The sequence below is a fragment of the Ciona robusta genome, chromosome 3, assembly GCF_009617815.1.
Source record: "Ciona robusta chromosome 3, ASM961781v2".
Taxonomy (NCBI): Eukaryota; Metazoa; Chordata; class Ascidiacea; order Phlebobranchia; family Cionidae; genus Ciona; species Ciona robusta.
The window spans coordinates 4,455,956-4,481,816 of NC_143237.1; the positions used below are offsets into that span (position 1 = coordinate 4,455,956).

At 33.4% G+C, this 25,861-nt stretch overlaps 1 protein-coding gene and 1 long non-coding RNA gene across 3 annotated transcripts in view; one reads left to right on the top strand and one right to left on the bottom strand.

Moving 5' to 3' along the window:
• Positions 1-20,477, top strand: part of LOC149738338 (uncharacterized) — a 22,396-nt gene extending 1,919 nt beyond the window's left edge. The window contains exons 2-8 of one of the 2 annotated variants that reach the window (XM_089873592.1): positions 4,577-4,730; positions 6,094-6,336; positions 13,259-13,483; positions 13,657-13,775; positions 14,376-14,583; positions 14,661-14,842; positions 20,120-20,477. In XM_089873592.1, the coding sequence (XP_089729718.1) occupies positions 4,577-4,730; positions 6,094-6,336; positions 13,259-13,483; positions 13,657-13,775; positions 14,376-14,583; positions 14,661-14,842; positions 20,120-20,375 (1,387 nt within the window). In that variant the 3' untranslated portion in view covers positions 20,376-20,477. Of the gene's footprint in view, positions 1-4,576; positions 4,731-6,093; positions 6,337-13,258; positions 13,484-13,656; positions 13,776-14,375; positions 14,584-14,660; positions 14,843-15,003 lie in introns of both variants that reach the window. The other variant, XM_089873593.1, reaches the window with a different exon arrangement.
• Positions 6,512-20,310, bottom strand: LOC149738339 (uncharacterized). The gene is made up of 4 exons (XR_016384526.1): positions 20,109-20,310; positions 13,636-16,727; positions 11,561-13,474; positions 6,512-10,686 (listed from the first exon to the last, which is right to left on the bottom strand). It is a non-coding gene; the product is annotated as an uncharacterized LOC149738339 (long non-coding RNA).
• Positions 20,478-25,861: the final 5,384 nt, after the last annotated feature.

The window sequence follows — 25,861 nt, forward strand, 5'->3', positions numbered from 1 at the left end:
ACTAAAAAAAACATGTAAAATAGAAACAGTATACTTTAAACAAGTAAAAAAATGCGTAATAGTAAGGTGCTATTTTTTAATGCTCGCTAAATCATAGTAAAGTCAATAATTTTTTTTAGTTTGCGTGTGCGAAGCATTAAACTAATTTCATAATTCATAAAACAACGTTGAATATTCTGTACAGTTTGATTTTGTCTCATAAAACTAGTTTTAGTTTTGTAAAAAAACACTGGGATATAAGCATGAAGAAAATAGGCAGGGGTCAATATGACTTTAATTTGAAATAAAAACAACAAAAAATATCGGTTTAACGTTATATATATGAAGTTTACATGTCAAAGAAGCTAGCACAGCCTGTTAAACTCGGTAGGTTAACTACAAGTTGCAGAATACTGCTAATATAGGCCTAAGTATATTTAGAGTCCCATCTTCCCCCACATTGTAGTTTTGTATGTTTTCATTGCCAAACTTTGAAAGATTTGCTTTTAATTTAGTAATTTATAACTCAGGGGGTTTTCAACTATAATAAAATGATATAGTAGGGTGGGAGAAGATGGGACACCTTTTTGTTTAGTTTCCTCTTTCATTTGGTAGTAAACAAAGAACATTCAATGAATTATAAAACCGTATCCTCACGACTTCCACAGACCGTTCGATCACACAATTTGGATATATGTATTAAAGGTGGCCCATCTTCCCCCACCCTACTATAAAATAAATTTTTTTCATTGAAGTTCGAACATTACCCATTGTCGTTCAAACAGTACCAATTGTTATGCAATAATATAAGGTATAGGTAACATGTTAAAAACTATAGCAGTAGGGCAAGAAAAAGAATGCTTAGACTTAATTTTCAAAGCGTACAGTATTATTTCGTGTTATTTACGTATATTCCCATTTATAAATACACTTATTAATCAAAATTAACAATGATTTTAAACCGTCCCATCTTATCCTGTGTGTTTTCGAATTTGTAAAATTTCACCTGTTGTGCGGATCGCTAAATAACTCCTCGTGTGTTTTACTATATTTTTAATAAATTGGTGTCAATTAATAAAGGAATGATAGTACTAATTCGTGGTATTACCCAAAAACCGTCATCTATTTTGATTTTGGAAATATTTGGCAGTATGTGCTTAAGTGTCCTATCTTACCCCATTGTACTATAATAAAAAGATAATATTTTGAAAATAAATTCGAAGTTCAGTCATTTGCACTTAAGATAATTTATAAGAAGCTTGTGCAAAAAACAGTGTAGCAATACCCAATTTGTATCGAAAATATATCGAAAAAAAATTATTAATGGTTATTATTAATTTTCTGTTATTACAAGTTCACATACGTTTGTAGGATACAATATTTATCAATTGAAGTTCAAACAATATGCAATCATATGTAGGTAACATGTAAAAAACTATAGCAGTAGAACCGAAAAGAGAATGTTTAAGTTTGATTTTCAAAGCGTACAGCATTGTTTTGTGTTATTTACGTGTATTCCTAATGATAAATACACTTATTAATCAAAGTTTACAATGATTTTAAATTGTCCCATCTTATCCTGTGTGTTTTCGAATTTGTAAAATTTCACCTGTTGTGCGAATCGCTAAATAACTGCTCGTGTTGTTTAAAATAGTTTTTCAATGGTTGTCAATTAATAAATGAATGATAGTAGCCTACTAATTCGTAGTATCACCCAAAAACCGCCATCTATATTGATTTTCAAAATATTTGGCAATATGTGCTTAAGTGTCTCATCTTCCACCATTTCACTATAGTACAGTGGGGGAAGATGGAACTCTTAGGCACATACTGCCCAATATTTCAAACCCAAATATATGACAGTTTAGGTTTGATGCCACTAGTGTACTATCCTACTTTTATTAATAAAATCACCTAAAAACTGTTTTTAATGTCCTGCGCTGTGGCAAAGTGGTTTCACCTAAAAACTGTTTTTAATGTCCTGCGCTGTGATTATACTGTTTTTAATGTCCTGCGCTGTGGCAAAGTGGTTTGCGTGCCTGCCTGTAACCCAGAGGTAATGTTATCAAATTTATTAACCTTCATACCTAAAACAATGAAAAATATCCTTAAAAAGAATCACCCACAGAGTATCATACATGGTAACTCGTAAGCTGGCACGAGGTGTATAGACACCCGTCTTATAACGACTGCCGTTTACCGGCCACCGAGGATAAAGTAAGTTATATTCATATGTTCATAAAAATTAAAAAATATGCAAAATAGAAACAGTATATTTTAAACAGGCAAAAATACGCTATAGTAAGGTGCTAATTTTAAATCCCGCCAATTCGTAGTAAAGCCAATGAAATTTTGTAGCTTGTGAGTGTAAACGATTAAACTCGTTTCATACTTTCATAAACAAGATATCAAAGACCTAATGCGTGAGCATGGTATAAACTATTTAGCATAGTATTAATTACCCTGACAAAACTTACGACGTATAAGGATTGAAGGTCTGGTAAAGAATATGTGTAAATACGCTTTGTACAACTCCTGTACCATGTGCTGACTTGTAAACGTTTGTTTTTTGTGAATTTGGATAAACCGTAATCACGCAGTATTATGGGCAATGTTAGAAGTTAATACTGTATTATTCATATTGTGGCGGTTGCATACAAGGGCGTAGCCAGCCTAAAATTTTGGTGGGGGCCAAATGTTTTATAGTTGTATTTTGGGTTTGAAACAACTCATTACAACACAAAACACGGGAAGGCGTTCTGAATAGCATTTAATTTTTACAATTACGCCGCGTAAAAACACAACGATCTACAACTACGTTTAAAACTCCATTCGTCGCCTACCACCAGCGTTTTTGTCACAAAATTTAAGATTTGTTTTTCTTAGCTATGGCAGGTAGACTGTTTATTAAAAAATAGTATGCATTCACACGTAGTTTCATTGCATTATAATAGGGATTGTTTGACCTGGCAATATTTAAGACATATTAGCAATTCACACGGCGATTATTTGCGTCATGATTGGGATTGAGACTTCAATATTTAGCATGTGTAAGAGTTTTAAAAAGGCTTGTATGTTTGCTTTTTCAATTTAACTTTTTACCCCGTCGTATTTTAGCTTTTAACGCGCGTCGTATTTTAGTCATTTCTTTAAGGGTGCATGGCTCTTTGCTGCAATCATTGTGGGCGTTCTTGGGCAAGACACTTAACGACAATTGTTCCAACCCAGTGGTGACTAATAGGTTGACCAAATTATCAGCCACATATAAAAAACCCATAAGTAATTTGGCACGAGCTATTCCCATGTAATAACGACTGTCGTTTTTCCGCCACGCGAGGATTAAGTATGTTTACAATACGATCAGGATATTCGAATTTTATGTGGTAAGGGTGACCCGATTTCTCCCACTCTACTGCATGTCCTTTTATACTGGTATTTTTTCTTATTCTAACTGCAATTCATGATATTTTGCTCATGCACATAGTACAGATTTTCTTCAAAAAATAAACTATTTTCTGAAATCAAACTGTACGAAATATAGTGGGGAAAGATGGGACACTTTTGATAATAATAATTATTAAATGTTTTTTTTTAATACAAATTTTGTATTGCCACACCGTTTTTCGCAAAAGCCACTTCTTATAAATTATCGCCAAGTGCAAATGACTCAATTTCGAATGTATTTTTCATATACAGTAGGGTGGGGGAAGATGGGACACCTTTAGCACATGATATCTTAATGTCTTAATCGTGTTTTAAACAATTAACAACGGTATAGGGGAGTCGTGGGAATACGATTTTCATTTTCTTTGTTTACTACCAAATTGGGCGAGAAAATAGAATGAAAATGTGTCCCATCTTCCCCCAACCTACTATATTATCTTTTTATTTAATCGGTATCTTATATTTGAATAACCCCTGATGTATAAAGTATTGAATTAAAAGCAAACCTTTAAAATTTGGCAATGAGGGAAGACTAATAAATTCCAAATTAAAATATATATTAGCAGTATTTTGCAACTTGTGGTTAACCTACCAAATTTAACCGGTTGTGCTATTTTCTGCCGTAAACTTTATATAAAACTTAAAAGTCTCAAATTAAAGTCATATTGACCCATGTCTATTTTCATATCTCATTTTTTTACAAAAGTAAAACCAGTTCACACTCGCAAACTACAAAATTCCATCGACTTTATTATGAATTAGCGAGCATTCAAAGTTAGCAGCTTATACTATTTCGCATTCTTTCCTGTTTAAAATATACTGATTTTATTTTACCCATCTTTTTAATATTTAAAAGCAGTAATAAGCTTTGACGTGCGTTTTATAAAGTCGTGATAATACTGTCGAATAATTCTCTTAAATTATTTTTCTGATTATGACTTAATGGGGCCAGTAAAAAAAACTCTTTGCAGCGTACTTTTTTGGACCGTGACAATATTGTTGAATAATATTAACATTTTTTGTCTATCAATAAATGGGTGCGGTAAAGTAAAAGGCACTTATTTATTTCTTACAAAATTAATTTGTTAGGCAAAACAAACAAATGTCGTTACACATTTAATACGTTTTCGCTGCTGATCACTGATACTTTAAGGTATTTCGATAACCCCGACCTCAGTGATGTCATACTGATGGTGGACGAACATAGATTCTACGCCCACAAACTTGCTCTTGCTGCACAGAGCGAGGTTTTTCGCGATATGTTGATAGTCAGTGACAGATGTTCCGGGTGTCCAGATTTTGAAAAGGTAAACAGTTAATAATATAAACCCTCGGGTTTGGGGGTAGCATTAAATTAAGGCAATGGGCGGTTTCTGGTTCTCATCCCAGCTATTTGTATCTGCGGTGCTTCGCTCATATATATAGTAGGGTGAGAGGAGATGGGACACGTTTTCATTCTATTTTCTCGTCGCATTTAGCCGTAAACAAAGAACATTTAAAGATTTATAGATTCGTATTCTTACGACTCCCTTAGACCGGTGTTAATTGTTTAAAGCACGATCAGGTTATTTAAATAATATGTGCTTAAGGTGTCCCATCTTCCCCTACCCTACTATACGTACTTGATCATGGCCTCTCAATGCACGGCCTAGGAAAACACCTAAGCTACTCAGAAAATAAGTTATATTCTAAATTTTGTTTTTCGAATTTTTGTTGTTATGACATAAGTTTATCGGAGTAAAGCCACTTTATTTTCACATTTATATAAAAATACCATTCCTCTCATTTGTAAGAAAGTGGTTTCTAACATGTTCTTGGGCTGTTACTAATAGCTGAAAATCATAGGTGACAAAGACATTATCTATATTCTAAATGGAATCAAACATGGGTGCGGTAAAGTAAATTTACGCACGGATATGCGCACTTTTAATCCTTGCAAATGTGATTTAAAAACTGAATACAACACAACAGAAAACACACTTTTATCGCGCAACACCTGAGCTGCATCGTTACATTAAAAGTCTGTTTAATTTTTATTTAAAACTACAGTTATCATAACATGCACATTTTGTTAGCAATCCTTTATCTTGGATGCATTGTAATAGATAACACCCCCCCCCACATGTTTGTGAAATAGAGGTGATAAGTATCATATCATGATCAGTAATTATTGATTACACGCTTACTATAACTGTATATGCTACATAGACAGTGTATGACCAATAATGTTTAATCTCGATGAACGTATATGCCCTAGCAGTTGGAAAAGGCTATTAATTGCTGACTGAAAGGAGTACTAAATCAGTAGTTTATGCATACAAAAGTGCCTACAACTGTTTTAAACACTATTTCTAGCATCTACGTAAGACACTATCTCGTTTAATTGGTTCAATGACTTTTTATTATTCTGACAAAACCACTGCAAACAACAGTAACACAACAGCACCAGGCCTGCAACTGCGATGATTGTAAATTCTTCAAAATTCTGTTCATAAAACCGCGATAAAATAATGGTTTATAACAATGGTTGTTTGCGTCAATGGGCCTCTCATTTTCCGAACAGCTTAGGCGTATTCCTATACCGTGTATTGAGTATGTCATGACTCGACGAGCACTATGCATATGAAATGTTTTATTTTCTTATTTATGGAGAGGTTTTTTTATTAATAGGAATTAAAACTGAACGAATCAAAGGAATGTCAACAAGTTTTCCCTTCATTTTTACGATTTTTTTATTGTGGAAAAATCTCATTTTCTTCTGAGAGCGCACTCCCTCTTCTAGTTCTCGCAGCTAAATACAGAGTGGAATCACTGAGAGTTGCTTGTGATGCTTTTATCACTGGAATGATTGAGGATGGAGACCTTAAGAGCGCTGTTAAATGGCTAAGATATGCAGCACGCTACGATTTACACGTATGTGAAACAATTAATAAACGTTATATTCAAAAATTAACCCCTATGTTTACTGTATTTTATAAACATTGTTTATTTAAAGTCGGTGTCTGTGTAACGAGAATTTTTCGTGAGGGAGGTTCAGGCACCCTGCTTTAACGGCCTACCGCTAGTCCTACTCACAATCCCACTGATATTATAAAATGCTCTTTAATTGAAGGCGATAAAAGCTATAGTTCGTATACGTATAAAACTTGCTCAAAACACAACTCATATAAAACTTGCTGAAGACACAACTAAAAGGTAGCATACAGAGAATCTAAAACAGTTGCATACAGTAAGAAGCCCGAGAGAGAACTGGCCACGTTCTCGCTTTTCTAAGCGGCTGCGCCTCGGTATGCCTGCAGCCGCTCGCGTGATACAATATACGCCCAATTGGTAATTACGGGAGAAGGATTGTGAGGAAAACAAATAGTAAAAACACGTGAAAGAACTCAAAACGTCACATAACGGAAAAGGAAACACAAAACGGGGAAAACGCATTAACTGAAAACAGTGAGGTGATTTTGACGTTACATCTGCACAAGTTTTTCTATTTTTATTTAATATAGCACAGTGGGGAGGGATCATCAAAACACATAAGAATTTTTGGCTTGGGCGCCGATTCTGACATATAATACGATAGGGGAAGATGGGACACTTAAGCACATATTGCCAAATATTTTCAAAATCAAAATAGATGACGGTTTTTGGCAGGACCACGAATTAGTACTATCATTCCTTTATTAATTGACACCAATTAAATAAGATATAATAAAACACACGGGATAAGATGGGACAGTTTAAAATCATTGGTAATTTTGATTATTAAGTGTATTTATAAATAGGAATGTACGTAAATAACACGAAATAATACTGTACGCTTTGAAAATTAAGGGAAGATGGGACTCTAAATTGAAATATGTTTACATTAGCAGTTTTCTACAACTTGTAGTTAACCTACCGAATTTAACAGGCTGTGCTAGTTTCTTTGTCATGTAAACATATATATAACGTTAAACCGAATTTTTTTGTTGAATTTATCTCAAATTAAAGTCATATTGACCCCTGCCTATTTTCTTCATGCTTATATCTCAGTTATTTTTTTAAAAAACTAAAATTAGTTTTATGCGACAAAATCAAATTGTACGAAATATTCAAGGTTGTTTTATGAAACTATGTAACTAGTTCAGGGATTCTTAAACTTTTTGAAGCACGCCCCCCCAATGAAGATCTCAACAAACTTGCGCCCCCCCCCCTTTTGTTAAATTATCACAGTGGTGTTCAATTAATTTCTGCCATGATCCACCACATCCATACCTGACACATTGGACATGCTTTAAACTGCGCCCTTGGTTGACTGCGTATCTGTATTATTGCGTAAAACACTTTACGCGATCAACGCAAGAGTGAAATCAAATAACTGTTCAGTTTACATTGTAGTTTAACCCCCCAGTTTAAGAACCACTGAACTAGTTTAATCGTCCGCACACGCAAACTAAAAAAGTTCATTGGTTTTACTATGATTTAGCGAGCATTAAAAAATAGCACCTTACTATTTCGCATTTTTTCAGCTGTTCAAAGTATACTGTTTCTATTTTACATATTTTTTTAATATTTAAAAACAGTAATCAACTTTGACGGGCGTTTTATAAAGTCGTGATAACACTGTCGAATAATTCTGTAACCTTATTTTCCTGATTATCATCAAATGGGATCCGTAAAAAGAAAATTAAAAAAATCTCGTCTGACAAAGTGTCCCATCTTCCCCCACACTACTATACCTTAGATCTTTCTATGGGTAGGCTATGCGGCACACCAATTTTCCAACATTCAAGCAGTCTCATTCTAATCACCAAAGCAGAAGAGTATTACGTTGCGTTCATGCGCGTGCAAAGTATTTATTGCAAATGTATATATTAATACTTTACTTGTGTTTGGGGCGGTGCCGAATATGAGTGATTGAGTTTGTCCGTGGGCTGTGCAACGTCAGTAATTATACGAAGATAGACATGAACGGAATCGGGAGTGTTTTCAATACGCTTTGACGATACTTTAATTGTCTTCCTTTGAGCCTACTCAAAGAAGACGTATAAATTTACGCGAATGCCTGATGTTGTACACGGTAAATCGGTCATTAGAGAGACGTAAGTTGTAGACATTCAGTCTCGAGACTTGAATATATTTTGTTTTAAATAAAATTAATGATTAAATCTACTGCTTTCCCACATCAACCGCCACACTGGTTTACTTGATCGCATACGTATGAACGCAAATATGATCCTGTTTTCAAGCACCTGCAGGGTAAATAATTAAGGGGACTGATGACGATACAAGGAATTTTTTATTTATCATTCTTTTAAATCAAGGGCCCCTGAAAATTAATCAGTAAACAGGCAACTGTATATATTTGATTTATTGAGCCCAACATTGACAGTGGTACATCTGAGTCGAAGGTATGAATTTCTTTGATCCTTCTTATTGCCTTTTCAGTTTCAAAATGTATGCTCAATTTGTCAACTGTGTTTGTGTTGTTGACCTCTGCTGCAAAAAACTGCCTTCTATCTTGTAAAATGGGGGAAGGTTTAAACCGACTCCTCTATTCCTTAACATATCCTCTGTATCGGTACCTTTATCTGCCATCAAAGAATTCTCATTCTCCAAGAAATCTACTATACCTGAACATCTTGTAATTTCTCTATCTGAAATTGCTCATGTAAACATGGATGATAGAAATATTATTGCACCATGTGGTGCAATGCCTACCAAGCTCTCTAGGTGTGGTGCTACTCTTAAAAGAAGAGTAGAGTTGTGATTGCAAAATGAGAGATGATGGTATCTCAACAAATATTTCGGTGCAATCAAGGATTACATGATTGGTAGGATAAAGGCCTTTTAAATTCAGCTGGCATCTTAGCCTTAGCATCAGCCCTGGATGGCCAAATTGGTTGCATTCCAACAAGAAAACAGATAGTTGGTCCAGTTTTTTTTTATTTTTGCGCTCACTGTTGAGTAATGCAAGTTAAAACGATGTGCAAGATCTTGTTGAAAGTCCCAACCTAATTCTAACTAAAAACAAGAACAATTTATCTATGAGTTGCATAGCCCTGATATTTGGCCGGTTTATCAATAATCCTGTGGCCATAACAGTATGTGATTTTTTCAGTGGAAGGCTTTGCAAAATTATAAAAAAAACTGAAAATGCTTATATGACCCAGTAAAAAAATTATGGCATCATTATCTGTGGAGAGTCTTTCCAAACTAAACTTGTAGATAACAACTTCTGCTGCAGCTTTCTCCTTTTGAGCTAGCTGTGCTTTAGTCTCTTGGAGCTCTTCACAAATGCTTTGGGTTTGATTTAGGGAGTTGGTTTTAAGCATCATCTGCTTCCATATCATTTTCATCTGTTTGTGTTAACAACAATAAGTTTGTGAATTACTAACTTCAGATACCTGCCCCGGTTTAGCTACATACATACACACCTTTCATTAAACATTATGCCTTAAAACTTTTCGCCTTGTATTTGTGGTTGCTGACCAATCAAATACAGAGGGCACTATTCCTTCTTTTAGAAGTTGTTTCCCCGAATTATTGTAAGGATGGAAATTTTCTTGCGTGAAATGTTTGCTACACACTCTTGCCTTGGATGTTGTCTAAAAATTTCCATACATGTGTAAGCTGAATACACTGCACAACCAGACATATTTTTGTCACATGAAGGGGCATTTCTCTGTTTAAAAAAATATGTGAACCTTCTTTAAGGTTTGGGCCAACCTTCCTTCTAATTTTGACAACTTATTGCTTTCGCATTAGCTCATCTTTGGGCATACAATGAAATGACAAGAAAGTGTTGTAATGATTATTACCGCTACAAATTGGAACACAACAGTGATAATTTCCTCCTTTAAACTACTTATTTGGAACCGGAGAAGTTAAGTCGCAATAATCATCCAATACAAAATAGGTAAATATGATAGAACAAACCTCAGCTTATAAAGCCAAACATGACCAACAATATTAAAATAAAGAAAATGCTAAGCAGTCTGAAGAAAGCTTACCTTGATTGTTCTCCATGTGGTATACCGGTCACAACTGTCTGAGGGCTTTGGTGTTATTAAAAAAACGCCTTATTGACGAAATATTGCAAGAAAAACAATCCAAATACTATTAAACTTTACAGATATTTAATTTAGAACGCCTTAGACTTAGTATATCGCTAGTATTTTAAAATAAAAACCTCTAATCTCCTTCGGAACGCTATAAATTGCAATACGGTACTGCTTGTGTCCCAACATGGCGTTGCTGTGCGGTATCCAAGCACGTGACCTAATCCTGCAAAGGGCATATTGTTATACAATAATATAATCTAGGTAACATGTTAAAAACTATAGCAGTAGTGCAAGGAAAAGAATGTTTTAACTTGATTTTTAAACCGTACAGTATTATTTCGTGTTATTTACGTGTATTTCTAATAATAAATACACTTATTAATCAAAATTAACAATGATTTGAAACTGTTCCGTACTCCCGTCTAACCCTATGTTTTTTTCGCATTTTTAAATTTTCACCTGTTGTGTGAATCGCTAAAGAACTCCTTGTGTGTTTTAATATATTTTTGAATTGTTGTCAATAATATATTTTTAAATTGTTGTCAATTTTGTCAATTAAGGAATGATAGTACGTTGTACCAATTGGTGAACCGTGGTATTACTCAAAAACCGACATCTATTTTGATTTTGGAAATATTTGGCAATATTTGTTTAAGTGTTCGATCTCCCCCCATTGTACTATATACACACTAATCGGACCAGCCCCTAAATGTTGCATACTAGAGTTTGGGGACTTCAATTTGTGCCTATACAGAACGCCTTGCTGTGTTTCCACAAGCTTTTATAGTAATTATACCTTTAACACGAAAACCATCAATTAATACTTCTTCCAAAAAACTAACTGCCACATTTTTTCCAAAAACTATCTGCCATAATGAAGGATGTTACGTAACACCTGCTGTGGCTTACGGCCAACAACAATAGCAAAAGATAATTTGTGACAAACAGCAAACACGACACAATGAAGCAGATGTACCAGCTCTAAAAATAACATATATAGGCAAATCGTTAAGCAAAGCAACAAAGATGGTTACTGAAGTTACACTACAGAACGCCTGCGACTTGAAAATGCACAAACACTGAAGCAAATGTCTTACCGCAAATGCTATTCAACCAGTTCAGGAATTGTACATTAAACAAAACCAGTGCTCACGGCTTTTGGAGATCATAAGATAGAACAGCTAGGCACAACATTATTGCGATAAGATTTGATGTCCTACGTCAAAGATGCCACGCAGTGTCTTATTCTTGGTGAAGATGCGTGTGACCAGCTGAAATTAGTAAGAAGAGTTGATACGTTCACTACAGCTCAACAAGCGCTTACTCTGCAACAGGTGAAGAGTGAGTACGTGCATATATTTACCAGAGCAGGTGAGAAAAGCCGTATCATATTCAACTTAAACTGAACGCACAAGGTGTGATTCAGCATCCAAGAAACATTTATGCAATGCGACCACTGAACGCGTTAAAGCAGAAAGAATGATTGCGGAGTTCTTGTTGAAACAAAACAAGAGTTTAAGGAATTATTAACCGTCATAATGCATGAACGGTACACCAACATCAGCTGATTTACAGGCACATTTTTCTGGAAAGAAACTATTTACGGTTATACATGAAGGACGAACATAGGCATGTAACGAAGAAACTTGATTTAAAAAAACACATGTCATAGCAGATAACATCATAATAGCCGGCAAAAATGAAGAGGAACAAGACAAAAAAGCGATTCAAGTGCAATCAAGACAAGATTTAGTTCAAAGTGAACGAGGTGGAGTACATGGCAAAACTTGTTACTGAGCAAGGACTGAGATCTGATGACAAAAAGATTAAAGCGATTGTTAATATGCTGACCTTTTTGACTAGTAAGGCGCTTTTGACGTACTTGTATTCGTACGCATGTTTTTTCAGTCGTTTGTCAACATTATATTTTAGGTTTATTGTTCATGTGTAACGACGTATTTATTTTCATTGATTGACATTTTGTTTTCACAATGTGCTTTTTTAAGAAGGGTGTAACAGAAAACCCATAGTTCCAATCATGTGTATCCGGCAGCGGCCATTAGTATCATTATTTTGTGTAAAGTGGGTGTTATCGTAACTGAGTTAGTACACTAACAACACAAGCTTCTTTAAGGTCACGCCTGCTTATATAATCGAACTCTAGCATTACATTATGAAGTGGCTTGTTCGAAAAACAGTGTAGCAATACTCAATTTGTATCAAAAATGTAAACTTTATTAATAGTTATTATCAACAGAGTCATAGAACACATCAAAACATCTTCATGTGTTTCGATTTTGAAAGTATTTTGCTATATATAAGTCATATAGACCCCTGTCCATTTTCCTCCTGTTTATATCTCAGTTTTTTTAAACTGAAACTAGTTTTATGAGGCAAAATCAAACTGTACCAAGTATTTAAGTTTTTTAGAAAGCTATGAAACTAGTTTAATCATTCACACTCGCAAACTACAAAATTTCATGGGATTTACTATGATTTATTTTAGAGAGCATTTAAAATTAGCACCTTACTATTTACTTTTTTTACCTGTTTAAAATATACTGTTTCTATTTTCCATATTTTTTTTAATATTTAAAAACAGTAATTGGCATTAATGCGTGTTTTATAAATTCGTGAAAATACTGTTAAATAATTCTGTAACATTGTTTTCCGGATTATCATTAATTGGGGTCCGTAACACAAAAGTTTTAAAAAGTTTTTTCTGACAAAGTGTCCCATCTTTTCCCACCGTACTATAATAGTAAAATAAGCTAAAATTATTGTTAACATATCAGGATCTCACCGCAAAATGTGTAGATGGTGCAATTTCTGATAATATCGAAGAACTTGCGGACAGTCCCGATTGGTTAAACTTTACCGTTGATTGCATGGAAGCGATTCTTAGAAGTTCCAGCCTCTTGGTTCCAGACGAATTCTTTATATTTGAAGCTCTTCAACGTTGGTTTATGTCAAGCAAGAAAACAACCCCAAACTGTCATCTGGAAGAAGATCTAAGAAAAGTAATGTTATTATTGCTATGAATAGTCGAGCGTTCAATTAGTGTTCTGGTTTAATGTTAAATTCTTCAAAAAGCCTACATTTTACGACTTATTTTTTATCACTATGTACTATATAGCCTTAATTTCTAGGTAAAAATTTTTTTTTTACAAACCATATTTAATAAACATTTTAGACGCTTCAATATATACGCTTCTCACAAATGCACAGCACCCAACTTCTTGCAGTTGAAGAATCTCCCATTGGTTTGAATTACCGATCCATCATAAGAACTTATCTTGGTGATGCCTACAGGTATTTATTCTACTATAACACCATATACCTTACATCCAATAGAATATAGTACAGTGAGGGAAGTCGGTACACTTAAGCACATACTGTCTAATACTTACAAAATCAAAATGTTTGGTGGTTTATGCGTGATACTACGAATAAATTCTATCATACCTATATTAATGGACAAAAATAAAAAAAAATTTTTAAACACACAAGAAGCTGTTTAGCAATTCGCACAATGAGTTAAATTTCACACAAAAATTAACTCTCAGGAATACAACTGAATATGCGTGAAAGTTAACTACCCAACAGAAAATGCTGAGAGTTAAATTTACATAAAGATTATGCATGAGTTTACATATTTTAGTATCTACACAACCAGCATCCTAACCTTGATTTTGGGCTTTTTCAAATCAAGTTTGGTAAAAACTTTTAAATGCTATGATGCCTTTTTCAAACACCATATTGGTATAGATGATTCTTCCTCTTTTAAATAAAACCAATTGTAAGAACTTTACCAACTATAAAAAAGAACACCTGTTTTAAAATGCGTTCTTGCACGTTTCGTCCATAAAGAATTAATATATTTTGTAGCAAAATACAAACTTTTTCTTTAAGGTACCAAATATTGGCGAAAGAAAGTCCCGAGTTTCAGGAACCCCAGTATTTGCCACGTGATTACACCGACAAGCAATGTTGTGTTCAGATGTTTTACCATCCAAACCGAAACAAACGGACCGCTCCTTCTGCTTTCTATGGTAATGGTAAATGGGAAATACAACCAAGAAGATATTACGACACCCTCAATGTCGTCATCATATTAAAGGTATATTCATTTGATTCAATAGGAGTAAATTCAAACAAAAGTCTGCGGCTCAATATACGGTTCTGTTTTAATCGTAGAAGCCACTTGAAATGGATGTCAAAGTTTACATTTCAATTCTTATCTATAAGAGGTGCGGTAGCATCCAAATGAGATTGCGAAGGAAAGCATGTGTGTTGCGTGCACTTGAAGCAGCACCAAGGGTAACAGCATTGGCTGGTGGAGTTACTACACAGACCAGCACTCCTACAAATACACCAAGGTAACCAGACACGTAATTAACAGCGTTAATTTATCGACCAGTAGCCTAATTAACAATTAATACAAAGAACCTTGCGCCATTAAGTTGTTGCTGACGTCAAAGAGGAAGATAAATAATTATCTTTCAATCAACAACAGTAACTGCGATAATATGTTTTTCAGTCTAGATGTTAAGGTAATGGAACTAATCTGACCTAAATCTTGGATCACTCAACAAAAACTCACCCATAGCATATTTATAGTACAATGGGAGGAGATGGGTCGCTTCAGCACATATTGCCAAACATTTCCAAAATCAAAATAGATGGCAGTTTTGGATAATACCACAAATATAGTAGGGTGGGGGAAGATGGGACACCTTATCATTCTATTTTCTTGTTACATTTAGTAGTAAACAAATAAAATTTAAACAAATATCAAATCGTATCCTCAGGACTTCCATAGACCGTTGTTAATTGTTTAAAACACGATCAGGATATTTGGTTATTATGTGCTAAAGGTGTCCCAACTTCCCCCAACCTACTATAAGTATTATCATTCCTTTAATAATTGACAACAATTCAAATTTCAAAATCAAGTTTAAACATTCCTTTTTCTGCCCTACTGCTGTAGTTTTAAACATATTACCTACATTATTTTATTCCATGACAATTCGTCAGGGTAAAACCAAAGTAGCTTATGTCACATTTTTTCAAAATGTCTTTTTACAATTTTGCATGTTGTTGGACATAAGACACATTGTGGCAAAGTTTGTTTGCAGTTAAGTCCATCATGTATCAAGTTAACCGACAGCTTATTTCTAAGTTCTCATAAAAAATTTAGAACTAAATAAGCCTATGTCCTATCATGGGACATAAGCTAATTTGTTGGTAGTAAAAATTCTTAACTGATGTAAACTTTCTGGACATAAGTCAAAACATTTTTTTCATTGTTTTTAAATAATGGGCATAAGAATGAAGAAAGAGCATTTTTATTGGCAAAATGCATTGGCAAATATTCTATATATAATTTATATTTAAACCATTTAATGTGTTGGGAAACCACTATGCAATGAAAGTAAAAGGTGACTGGTAAAACAGAGATTTTTTACCATAAGAAAGAGCTTAATCTTTCCAAAATGTACCGATTGTATGTTATAAGGCAGTGAAATGACCTCCAAGAATTTTACTTACATATTTTAAGACAGGGGTCGGCAACCTTTTTCATTGCACGGGCCAAATCACATATTTATATTCGTCGCGCGGGCCGCACATAGAAAACCCACATATTTTAATAACAATTTATTTACGTAACAAGAATAAGAACACAAATGCGTTAAACCGGTAATGTTTGGTTGGTTAGTGAGATGTTTGATGTTGCTTGACTTTCGAAAGCTTTTCGATGTCTGGTTTCAAAGAAGTAGAAGCAAGATGAAGTATTCCGTCTAAATGCGAATCAGTGAGTTGTGTTCGCATTTTGTTCTTAGTAAATTTCATTTTTAAGAATAATTGCTCACACATGTAGGTGCTACCGAAAATGCAGGCCATCTTTTTTGCGTGTTCTATTAAATTTCCGAATTTTCCAGCGTCGGTTACATATTTCTGAAAAAAATTGACCAAGGAAACTCCATGCTTGTGAAACTTTGATTTCAAAAGTTCGCTGCTTTGCATTTCTATCAGTTCCATTTGAAATTTCTCGGGTATGGCATTCACATCGATATGGAAAGGTGTTGCAAACAGATTGAAATCGCAGTTGTAGGAACGTATGTCAGCGATCCGCGCAGAGAATTGGGATCGAAGTTATTTAATCTGCCTTTTCTCCTGACTTTTTGAAGATCGAGCTTTGTTGTTCCAGGTTCCATTTAATTTTGTCCAGTTTGTCATTTCTGGACTGCCCCTTTAAAGCACCTGTCCATAATTCATACACAAGGGTTTATGTGAAGCAAGTGCTGTTGTTTTGAAATATTTAAAACAACTACAGGCAGATGCGCCGTGCAAAACAACAATCATATAATGCTCATCATGTTGTTATTTGCCCTCAATGCATTTAATTTTGATGAAATCAGTATAAGTTACTTGGTGACGGGACATTCACAAAACGAAAAAGATAATGCCCATTCATGCAATGAGACACACACAAAAATGATTCAAATATACAATGTAGACCAATGGGAGACAGCAGTTCAAATGTCTTTTATCAAAAAAAAAGTATCAACAAAAATGATTAACCACACTGATGACCTAAACTTTAAAAAAAAAATAATATTTTGGCCCAAAATAAATGTTTTCAAATTAATTCAAGGTCTTATTTTAAAGTTTCTCTTTTTTATGTAAATATTTTAGCCGGGGTTAATATAAGGTGCCTAATTACGTGTAAAAAAAACTGGGGATGGGCCGAATTACGATTCAATTAGTTCGGCGGTATTCGATGCATTTTTATATATGCTATTGAATCCGAATATGCGTGGTGCCATGGTTGAATATGCGGGTTACACATTAGAGTTTGTAAAGAAACCTAGTTCAAATAAACTCGTTCCTAAGGAATTTACTCTTGGAAAGTCATGAACAGCAGTACCTGCGAGTTACTGAGTGGCCAGTGTTTCCGCACTTGATTTTGTAATTAAAGGCGAAAATTGTTAAATTACATTTATTTTAATATTGCAAAATCTTTTATAACAATTATAAAAAAATTATATCTCGCGCCTTGTGCAATTCACGAAAATCGTGTCTCGTGCGGTCTCTCTGATCGTAAACCACGTACTTGTTTGATCGGAAACCACATGTTCTGTGCGATTTTAATTAGCGGCTCTTTCCGACTAAAACCGACATTTTCTCCATAATGACGTCATTAGTGCTTGGGCCAAGGCTATTAATAATTGTTCACAGAAGCATATTAATAAAACTATAACAATTTGCACAATTTACATGTCTGGCTACAGGTGCAATATCATAAAACGAAATGTGAATTAAATACTTAAATTCAACCATATTCATGACGGGACAAGTCGTCAATACAACATATCACTCTGCCAACTTTGTAATTCTGGATAATATGTAGATGTAATGTCGAGTTTATACTTTCATAGCAAGTGGTCAATGGCGTTGCACCACCTTATATCGACACTCTGCTGGCATTGATTGACAGGTTTTTAATTAATTTCTTGGCGCTAAAATAAAACATTACCAATATAAACTCAAAAATTGTGATTGCGGTGGTCTTTGTATCCATTTTTACTACACACACCGTGTGTCACAACGTGAGTACATTTAACTCGATTACGACTTAATGATGCTTACTGAGGTATAGAAAAAGAACAAGGAACGTAATTGTAACGTGTTTTTCACATCCACGATGTAGCTAATAACAGACGCGCCAATGGACATTATGACGAAATTAACCACATATAAATGGCTATTACATTGCAAAATAAGCTTCGCCGCCATAACCCAATAACAAGACAACGTACGTGCTAATTAAAAATTTTTAAATAAGTCTGTAAAACGGGCGGGTTTTACAGTACAAAAGGGTACTTTACCCTAACATTATTTTTGCGCCTTCCCCGCATATCTGACCCCCTTTTCAACACCTGTATTGCACCAATGCATACAAGAAAGTAAGTATAGTGCTTCAAGGTCATGCAGGTCAAATTTGTTAAACCACAGCCATATCAAATGGTTTATAAATACACTACTTTGACCAAGACTTCAAATGCATTTAAGTTTGCACAATTTTGCAAAACAACCACACAAAGCTATCAGAGCTTCTTCAAGGAGTCTGTTTTGACAAATGCACGAAGCACCTGGTACCACAGATAAAAAACAGTCAATTGTTAGTGCCTCTTTTAAATCAATTTCAAACCAAGTGTCTTATGTCCAAAAAAAACAACTGTGTTTTTTTTTTCTGTTTTTGTTTTTTTTACTCCAACCAATATTACTTTGTGATAAAATTAATTTTACAGTTATGTATGGTACAATGGGGGAAGATGGGAGCATATATTGCCAAATATTTCCAAAATTAAAATAGATGACGGTTTTTGGGTAATACCACGAATTAGTATCATCATTCCTTTATTAATTGAAACCAATTTAATAAAATATAATAAAACACACGAGGAGTTATTTAGCGATTCGCACAACCGGTGAAATTTTACAAATTTGAAAACAGGATAAAATGGGAAAGTTTAAAATCATTGTTAATTTTGATTATTAAGTGTATTTATAAATAGGAATATACGTAAATAACACAAAAAAATACTGTACGCTTTGAAAATTAAGTCTAAACATTCTTTTTTGCTCCACTGCTATAGTTTTTAACATGTTACCTATACATTATAATATTGCATAACAATTGATATTGTTTGAACGACAATTGGTAATGTTCGAACTTCAATGGATAAATATTGTATCTTACAAATGTATATGAACTTGTAATAACAGATAATTGATAATAACTATTAATAAAATTTTTATTTTTGCTACAAATTGGGTATTACTACTCTGTTTTTGGCACAAGCCACTTCTTATAAATTATCACCAAGTGCAAATGACCAAATTTCGAATATATTTTCCAAATATTATATTTGTATTATATCAGTATCTTATAGTTGAATAACCCCAGAGGTATAAATTACTAAATTAATAAGAAACCAAAATAAAATAGGGAAAGATGGGACTCCAAATTAAAATATATTTACATTAGCAGTATTCTGTAACTTGTAGTTTAACTACCAAATTTAAACGGCTGTGCTAGTTTCTTTGCTACAAAAACTTTATATATACATAAAGTTAAATATCTATTTTTTGTTTGTTTTATCTCAAATTAAAGGCATAATGACCCCTGCCTATTTTCCTCATGTTTATATCTTAGTTTTTTTCACAAAACTAAAATTAGTTTTATGGGAGAAAATCAAACTGTACGGAATATTCAAGGTTGTTTTATGAAGCTATGAAACTATAGTTTAATCGTTCACACTCGCAAACTAAACAATTCCATTGGCTTTACTATGATTTAGCAAGCATTAAAAGTTAGCACCCTACATCTTCACATTTTTTACCCGTTTAAAATATATATACGGTTTCTATTTTACATAGTTTTTTTAATATTTAAAAGTAATCCGCTTAAAGTCCTGATAATACTGTGAAATAATTCTGCAACCTTATTTTCCTGATAATCATTAAATGGGGGTTCGTAAAAAGAAAATTAAAAAAAGTCTCGCCTGACACAAAGTGTCCCATCTTTCCCCATCTTATTATATATAGATTTGAATTAAAACAAAGAACAAGCAGTACCCTTTATTCAGATCCAACTCGACCACGTCGTCAGCCAGCAATACTGTAGGGAAGGACAGCAGCAACATTCCTTATGCAGCTTCCCACGCACACAGATCGCCACATGGACCTGCAAGCAAGCTACATGGGCCACATGATGGACAGGAATATTACGCAATAGATAACATAATAAGCGACAGTGATTTTCAGACAGCGACAAGTCAGTCAGGACCTGCTGGAATAAAACTAGGCGTAATTATTCGAACTTGCGGTGTTAACCTTGCTTAGTTTTCTTGACCCGTTGTTTTCTGCCGACTGTTTATAAGGTGGTGTACTACGGGACACTTAAGCACATTTTCCACAATACTTCAAAACTCAAAATATATGACAGTTTTTGGGTGATACCACACATTAGTACCATATAGTATAGTGGGGAAGATAGGACAGTTAAGCACATGGGCGCCGATCCTGGGTATACCCATTTTCTAACGCTAAAGCCGTCTAGCGGTCTCATTCTAATCACCAAAGCAGGAGCGCAAGACGTTAAATTCATGCACATAAGAAGTATTTATTGCAAACGTATTAATACTTTTTTTGGTCGCATGCGTAAAAAGCATGAAAACATTAATTGACAAATACTGTTTCGTGTATCATACAAAGGCATTTAATATGGGTAATTTTCTATATTTTTTATATATACTAACAAGTTCGTTTAACCCTTTAACTGTCGCCTATTTTTTCGGAATTTTTAATTTTTGACCAGGTCTCATCTAATTGGAATTTGTAACCAAAATATAGCAGTTAGAGCAAAACATGCTATAGAAAGTTTGAAGAGTATAAAATAGTCTTCAACTTCATATTTTCAATTTTTTGATGCCTCATCAAATAACAAACAACGATGACGTCATAATGAAATTTTCAATAAACAATATTTCAGGAAAAAAGAAAAATATCCATAAGTAATGCATTACAAACTTGATCAGTATCAAATTATCTTTCTTTTGATGTATAATATGTACATCTAGCATGTTCATACAGGTAAAAATCTCATAAATAGCCATCGGTGTCATACTTTCGAACCTCCTAATGATGGTGCTGTGGACAAACTTATTGTTTTCAGTGAATAAAGTAAATTGTGGTCAGTTCACTCAGTTGTATTCATCAATGAGGCTCTAGAAAACACAAATTCAATAACAAAATAAATAACATTTTAAAAAAGCCTTGAAACATTAAACATAGTTCGAAATGTCATCAGGATGATTTGCTCAATTTTCATTGAAAGGAAGTAAAGTTTCCTCACTTGAATATCCTATAGGTCCTATTCCTGCTGAATACAACATCAAATCTCATTCAAAACGAAATATATATATATATATTTTTTACCCATTAACTTTAGTACAAATTATCATAAAAAGTGGTCAGGCAAAATAGTCCTAATTTTTTTAAATTTTGAATTTTCAATCAGATTTGCTTATTTTGTAAATATAAATCACTACCAAGGTGATCCTAGAATACAGATATTATAGAGGCCATTTTCGATACCTTCTACTGGTGCCACCCATAGGTATCATATATATAACTAGATTGCGCATCTTGTGTTTTCAACCAATGTGAAATTGAAGCCAATTGAAGCGTGTTATTTTCAATCGTATGTGACCCACTTGTCTATTATCGCATATTGGTAATGTATTATCTGGGTTGGTTTTAGGCAGGAAAAACTAATTTAATCTAAACAAAAAGTTAATCTAGGGCAGCTTTTATTTTACTGAGTCTGTATTTATGTAAGTTTAAGCTTTTGCGTTTTCAAAAGCAACGTTTGACCCAATTCTTACTGACGATTTACGTGAGAAACTTTTAACTCCTAACATAGTTTAGCAAGGTGTTGCCATAATCCGGCCTCTTCCAGTCAGTTATTTGAAATTTATCTATTGGTGATTTATTCTAGTTAAGAATAATACTTTTTAAAGGTTAAAAAATCATTTAATTCAATCAAAAAGTTTACATATGATTAAAAACGCCCTGAAAAGTTTAAATTATTTGTACTAGTATTGTCCAGACACCCAATATTTATATTAATATTGCATTTTATGGTAGAGGGAAGGTGGACACTAGTAAAGAATCCTCCGATACGTTACACATTAGGCTGGTGGGAAGTGTTAGAGGTTGGTAGTTATGGGTTAATAGATAGCAAATAACGAAAGGATTCTTTGCTAGCACCAGAAAAATATTTGCAATGTTTGTATTTTACTGGATTTCAAATAACAGTCATTGATGAACGTTTTCAATTGATTGGTTATTTGAGATTCTGTAAGAATTTTTATCAATTTATTCTTATAGATGTATCAGTTAATAGTTGTTTATTATGAATGTTGCTTTCCTGAAAATATAATAAAGTGGTAGAGTAGTATATGAGAAAACAAACTACATTGTACATACAAGTTTATTTTCAGTGAAATTTTATATCAACAGTATGTCAAAAACGGGAAACGCAATGCAGTGCATTTGGATGCAGTAAAGGGAGAAAGCTTGAGGAGAATTGATAGTGAAGGTAATGCAAATAAAGATACAGGCATACGGTAATAAAGAAACCCCATTCACAAACTTATCACTCTTGAGTCAAGATGATCATACAGACAGTGTTTGCAACTAAAAGCAAGAAAATCACATTTTAGAAAAGAAGAAAGGACAACAGATTACATAAATCTACAAACAGTACAATAAAAGTTTGTGAAAGAACTGAAATAAAAGTTGAGGGCCTACTTTTAACCAACAAGGGGAAATTACCACAAATAAAGGTATGGCTTTAACTTTGCAGTTCTTTCTTTATAAACCATATTTACCTATACAATAATTAAGAAACTATATTTAAACAATAAAGAATAATTTATTCTTTCGGATCTTTCAACACTTTCACATAGCTTAAATTGTTATTCTTGTAGGTAAAGGGATGCCATTAGCCATTGTCGCGTCTATTTTGTAGGATAACAGTTAGTTGTTTGAAGAACTAAATGATCATATGACTGATTATTGTGTTATGAACAAGGACAACCATGTATTTCATCTCATCAAATCATCACTTGCATTGGCATATTGCACCATTCGGTTTTACATTTAGGAAAGAAATTCAATCGAACTGTTGCTGGACAATTGATACGAACAAAGTTAAATAAATTGATTCTATTCAATTACCAATAGCGATATTGTTTATTGCAGTACAAAACAATTTATAGTAGTACTAGTAGACTAATAGATATTTATATTTTGTTTCCTAAAAGTATATTTTGTTTTTTTTAAATTAAATTATTTTAAAATCAATTAAATATTTTAAAAAAACTTGTAGTCAATAGTTGCATATATTAAGCAAGCATATTTTCTTTACCCTGTTGAAGCCAACAAGCTGTTTTTAATACCATGAATGACCAGTTCACAGTGAAATTAACTAGATAATGCTATATACAAATTGGAAATCTCCTAGAATAAAAATCTTGTTATGATAATATAATCTTTGCAGGTGTGCTATGTGCTGGTAATCCTTAAGCTGGTGGCAACCTGAAATTTTGGGTTCAAAATGTTCCTTAGATCTTACTGATACCCACTGTATAATTCTTTTGGTTGGATTATTACGTCACAGAATGGCGACTGAAACCCGCTTTGTTGGTTACTTTTGATTTGTTTCTATCTCAGTCGACCATTGTAGTGATAGGGTTAATTAATATTATGCTAATTAGTTTATACCGTGCTCATGCATTAGATCTGTGATCTCTTGCTCATGCATTAGATCTGTGATGTTATTTCTGTGCACTGTACTAACTAGACCCCAGCGCCAGCGCCAGCGGTACCGATTCTGAAATCAAAAATTCAAAAAATATTAATTATGAATATTAATATTCGTCGTAAAAACATATTTATAGAATTTTCACACGAACCAGCTCGAATATATTATAGCGCTACGTAATAGCTACAAATCTTAAAAAAAGAGGGCTTGGGTGTAAAGTATTAAAAAGTATGATCATAACTTGAATCATATAAATAACAAATTTTCAATTTTTTTTTGCGAAAATATAATTTACGCATACATCCATGTTGATCACTAACATTTTATTCCCATTAAAAACATAATTAGTTTTATTTTTTTAATTATGAATATTAATATTCGTCATAACAAGAGAGCAAAGCTGTAATGGATGAGCACGTATAATTTAAACATTAAGATAGAGGATATCGGTCAAAGAAACACCGAGTGGTCTCACTGCTGCTATTGTGAGTCCGAAATCAAGCAAACACCCTAACTTTTCAATGTGTTTAGACAATTATGTTTTGTTGCAAGCGTAAAATGGCTTACATTTACCCTGTCAGACATCTTTAGAAAAAATATAAAATAGTCCTTGGGTTTAAACAAACTTGTTAAGTTTTGTTTGCGTTTTCCTTTTGTGGGAAAGTGTAAAATAGCTTTTATTAATCTTTTAATACATTTTTTTGCAAAATAATATAAAAATTACCCCTATTAAATGACTAAAATGTCACCGGTCCGTTTAATTAGTGCAAGTTCGCTATGTCCACAATATTCAGTTCACTATGTCCGCTACGTCGGCAACGTCCCAAAAAAGGGACCCAAATTTCACAAAATACCCGCTTCTAGGTCTTGTTTTTGACTTTTTTTAAAACAGAAAACAAATTATCGATGTGTTTTAGACTTTCAAACCTTTAAATTTGTTTTTAAGTCCAAGCTTTACCTAAATTTACTTTTTACGGAACATTCTATTGGCTGAAGAAGATTTTTTATTGGGATCCCGGGAGTGTATTTGTATAACTAAAAAATATACGCCTGGTCCTTTTTGTATAGAATACATACGCAGGGTCCCTTTTGTATAGAATCTGTCGCAACCCCTACATTTTTATAAAATTAACGCCACTGCTGGTATATTGCAAATAAACCTATTGGGGGTTGCAACATTATAGTTTGACAAAGAATAGTAAAGTTTGATAAAGAATTCATAAAATTTTTATGTATCCTAGCTTACTGCACATTTATTATTTAGCTGCACACATTTTGGATACTAAAACAAATGAAGAAGCATTGTGTGAAATACAGTTCTATTTTCTATGCATTATATCTGTCTCGTCCACATTTATAAAAATTAGCATATCACAAAGCCACATTATGTTTGACCTAGTTTAACTCACAGATGTAAAAAAAATTTGCATTAAATAGTTCACTATGAAACTCATTTGTGTTTAACAAAAAGTAAAACATGTTTTTGTATGATAACAATGTATTGAATAAATTAACAGGTACAACCCGTTTTTTGAATGGTAATACCCAACAAATGATTTAAGATTGGCATCGGGATTCACATTTTAAAAATCTAGTGTGAAGTGATTAAATGCATTTACAATCACAGCTTGAAACATAAACAGACTTCATTGAATAGTATGATTCGAGTATGGTTTGGGCCTGATTGTTTCTATAGGCTAGACACTCAACAGCAGATTAAAATTTGTGGTGATCTGTAAAACTTGGGCCAAAACACTTTATCTCACAATTGTTTTGAAAATTGGGGTGACAAGGCACCTCGGAACCCCTAAATTGACGCCTATGAATAGTGGTACATAAACAGGATATGGTATTATACTACTGTAGTACACTATTGTCTGAAAAAGAACTAACACATGTTCAATTTCTTGTTGCTATGCATAGAAAATCATCTCTTTAACTTCTATACTTTCCTTGAATTTGATCTGCATAATATATTATATACAGAACACAGTATGAC